Source organism: Helianthus annuus, chromosome 10 (assembly GCF_002127325.2).
Source record: "Helianthus annuus cultivar XRQ/B chromosome 10, HanXRQr2.0-SUNRISE, whole genome shotgun sequence".
Classification (NCBI taxonomy): domain Eukaryota; kingdom Viridiplantae; phylum Streptophyta; class Magnoliopsida; order Asterales; family Asteraceae; genus Helianthus; species Helianthus annuus.
Window position 1 is genome coordinate 11,990,831 of NC_035442.2, and position 2,705 is coordinate 11,993,535.

General features: G+C 38.6%; 1 protein-coding gene across 1 annotated transcript; it reads left to right on the forward strand.

Moving 5' to 3' along the window:
- The first annotated feature begins 457 nt into the window (after positions 1-457).
- Positions 458-2,001, forward strand: LOC110884001. Its single transcript, XM_022131673.2, has 2 exons — positions 458-766; positions 1,523-2,001. Exons 1-2 carry the CDS (start codon positions 630-632, stop codon positions 1,845-1,847), a joined length of 462 nt encoding a protein of 153 aa, XP_021987365.1. The 5' UTR covers positions 458-629; the 3' UTR covers positions 1,848-2,001.
- The last annotated feature ends 704 nt before the right edge of the window (positions 2,002-2,705 follow it).

The following is a 2,705-nucleotide window of genomic DNA, read 5'->3' on the forward strand; positions in this document are numbered from 1 at the left end:
AAAATAATGACGTAATGACGTAATTATAAAACAACTATGAATTATATGTAATAAAACTCAAATAAAAATTTTTCCTCCAACAATCCCTACCAAACTAATCTAACCAAAAATCCCTACCAAACTAACCCACATCAACCCACATCCTATCTGTTTAAAAAAACATCCAAAGCGCCGCGTTATGGCCAAAGCGGGGCGCTTTGGTCTTGGTCAACAGACAAGGGCTGACAGAAGTCAGTCCTTGTCTGTTGACTAAGACCAAAGCGCCCCGCTTTGGCCATAGCGCGGCACTTTGGATGTGCAAAAAGACAAAAGGCGTGTGCGAATAGACCCACCCTTGTACAAACCAACAAAAGGGTAGTAAGTAAATATCCACATACACGAGGGTAACATTGTCTAAAAAGGTGCTAAGATTCCTTTTGAAGCTAAAGGACGAGCGTATCAAGAAAAGCAACCCACCAATACCAGCTAAATTCAAAAACACAAAAGAATACACACAAGTCACGAGGAGCAAGCAAAACCCACGTTACCTGCTACTACTGTTATTGCCCAAACATGTACCCAAACTCAGATCCCAAATCTCACTTACCCTTGTTAACCTTTTGTTAGCACCACCACTTTTTTCAAACAAAATGAACTACAATCACCCTTCACTTTCCCTTATGTTTCCGGTAACCCTTGTTCTATTGCTTCTAATACCCATTCAAACTCTATCGGCCACCCGGCCCGGCTTCGTTTACACTCGAAACAGAGGAAGATGCACTCCCCAGTAAGTTCAAATTTACAATTATTGATGTTGAGTTGTTGATAAGCTAAAATGTGTACCGATTACCAAAAAAAAAAAAAAACTGATGAAATTTTAATCTTTGATATATTGATGTTACTTGTAACTTGAATCTCATTGTCGTTCAGACATGGTTGTAAAAGTTGCTAGGTGTTTGTTGAGCAATGTGATATCTACTAGCGATTAATCGAGATTTACGAGGATTAACCGGATTGGAATTTTATATGCAAATTTTCAAACTTATTAATCGGATTGGATTAATAAGTATAATTTTTCAAATACTTTAAAAATTTTGAATAACTTTTGACCAATTACTAATTAACGGTCTGTCTAGGTGAAATTTAATCAGTAAACTACTGATTAGTGATTATCGATTAATCCCGATTTTTACAACAGGTTGAACATGATCTTGTTTCTAGTCAAATCAACGAATCTGTTGCTATTTGTGAACACTATCCTAGAAAATGAGTTAAATCATTCGTGTTTGTCCGAGTTAACTCAGTATCAGTTTAAATAAAAAAAGTTCGGATACTGAGTTAAATCGTATGTATGTCCAAGTCAACTCACTATCAAAACGAAATCTAACCTAAAATTTAATACAAAAAGCATTTTTTTCATCACTAAAATAAGTCTAATGCATCGAAATAGAAGGAAAACGGGCAACAAAGAAGCTGGCCACTAACCCTTTTTGACAATTGAAATAACCGATACGAACATTAAGTGTTGACGATGAATTTGTAGGTATTGGAGCAGTAGGCGAGAGGCGTGGCCGAGGATGATACCACAGGGATCAACAGTGTCGAAGGTGTTCGGATCTAGGGCTTACGAACGCTACCGATACGATCTAACATTGTTGGAGGCGACCTCAAGGAACGACGATGGAGAAAACGTGTTTGCTCGGCTGGTGAAGGAATCTACCGCGGCGCTGATCAACTCCTACACTAGGACTGGGTATCCGTACAGCGCTTGGGAGGTGAAGACCGCCGTGATTCAAGGGTTAGTGTCTGATGAGGCCGCGGCGATACATGCGCAACGGTTCTATGATGCCAATATGGCTTGTAGTTAAGTTATGAATCTATTCTTTGTGTTTTTTGTTTAGCATGAAGTGTTTTTGAATTGCATTTTGGTTATCTCTAGATTCCATGTATTAGTGCAATTGTGTGATTTGTGTAGTTATCTATTTATTTCAATCAATGTATTATATGTATGGTTTGTTGTTATGTTTGGTTTCACAATATAAACTTGCATCTTGAAGTTCAATTGAGGGAATTACACAGATAAACATGTGAGTATGTGATCTAGTTGGTTGATAAGTTCAATAGCTAAAGTTAAAAAAATGTTAAGATTGATTTTATCTTACCTACTTTTTTTATGGAATATCTAACAGGATAGGTAATGAGGTGGTGGTGGAACGGTAAAGGAGAGATCTGGTGTTCCAAATGACACAGGTTAGATTCCTGGTTTCCTACACCCACTATTTAGTTTTGGCAGCACCTGATGGTGGAATGGTGAATGAGAGACCTAGTGTTCCAAATGACACAGGTTCGATTCCTGGTTTCCTAACCCCACTATTTAGTTTTGGCGGCACCTGGTGATGATGTGAGACCGGGCGAGTAGGCGGCGAACGCTACTTCGATCCTTGAACTGGGCAGGTTTTACCTCACCGCACTGTCGTGCCTTTGAGTGAGTGTTCACGGGCTTCGACACTAGGTGAGGGTTTCCCCATGTTTGAAGACGAGTGTATCCGGATATGGTAAATTTTGTCACTAGACTATTTGAATGATTCGTTGGTTGTATAAAAAGAAAATATCTAACAAAATAATAAAGTGTTTTGGCCCCTCCTTAGGTGAAAGGAGTAAATCAATGCTTGATAAATTAAAAAATAACTAGTTGATTTTCCAATGACTGCAAAACGCGAACTGCA

Coding starts and splice junctions, on each gene's coding strand:
- LOC110884001 (XM_022131673.2), top strand. CDS start 630: ATGAACTACAATCACCCTTCACTTTCCCTTATGTTTCCGGTAACCCTT. Junction 767..1,522: donor AGAGGAAGATGCACTCCCCA/GTAAGTTCAAAT, acceptor ATGAATTTGTAG/GTATTGGAGCAGTAGGCGAG.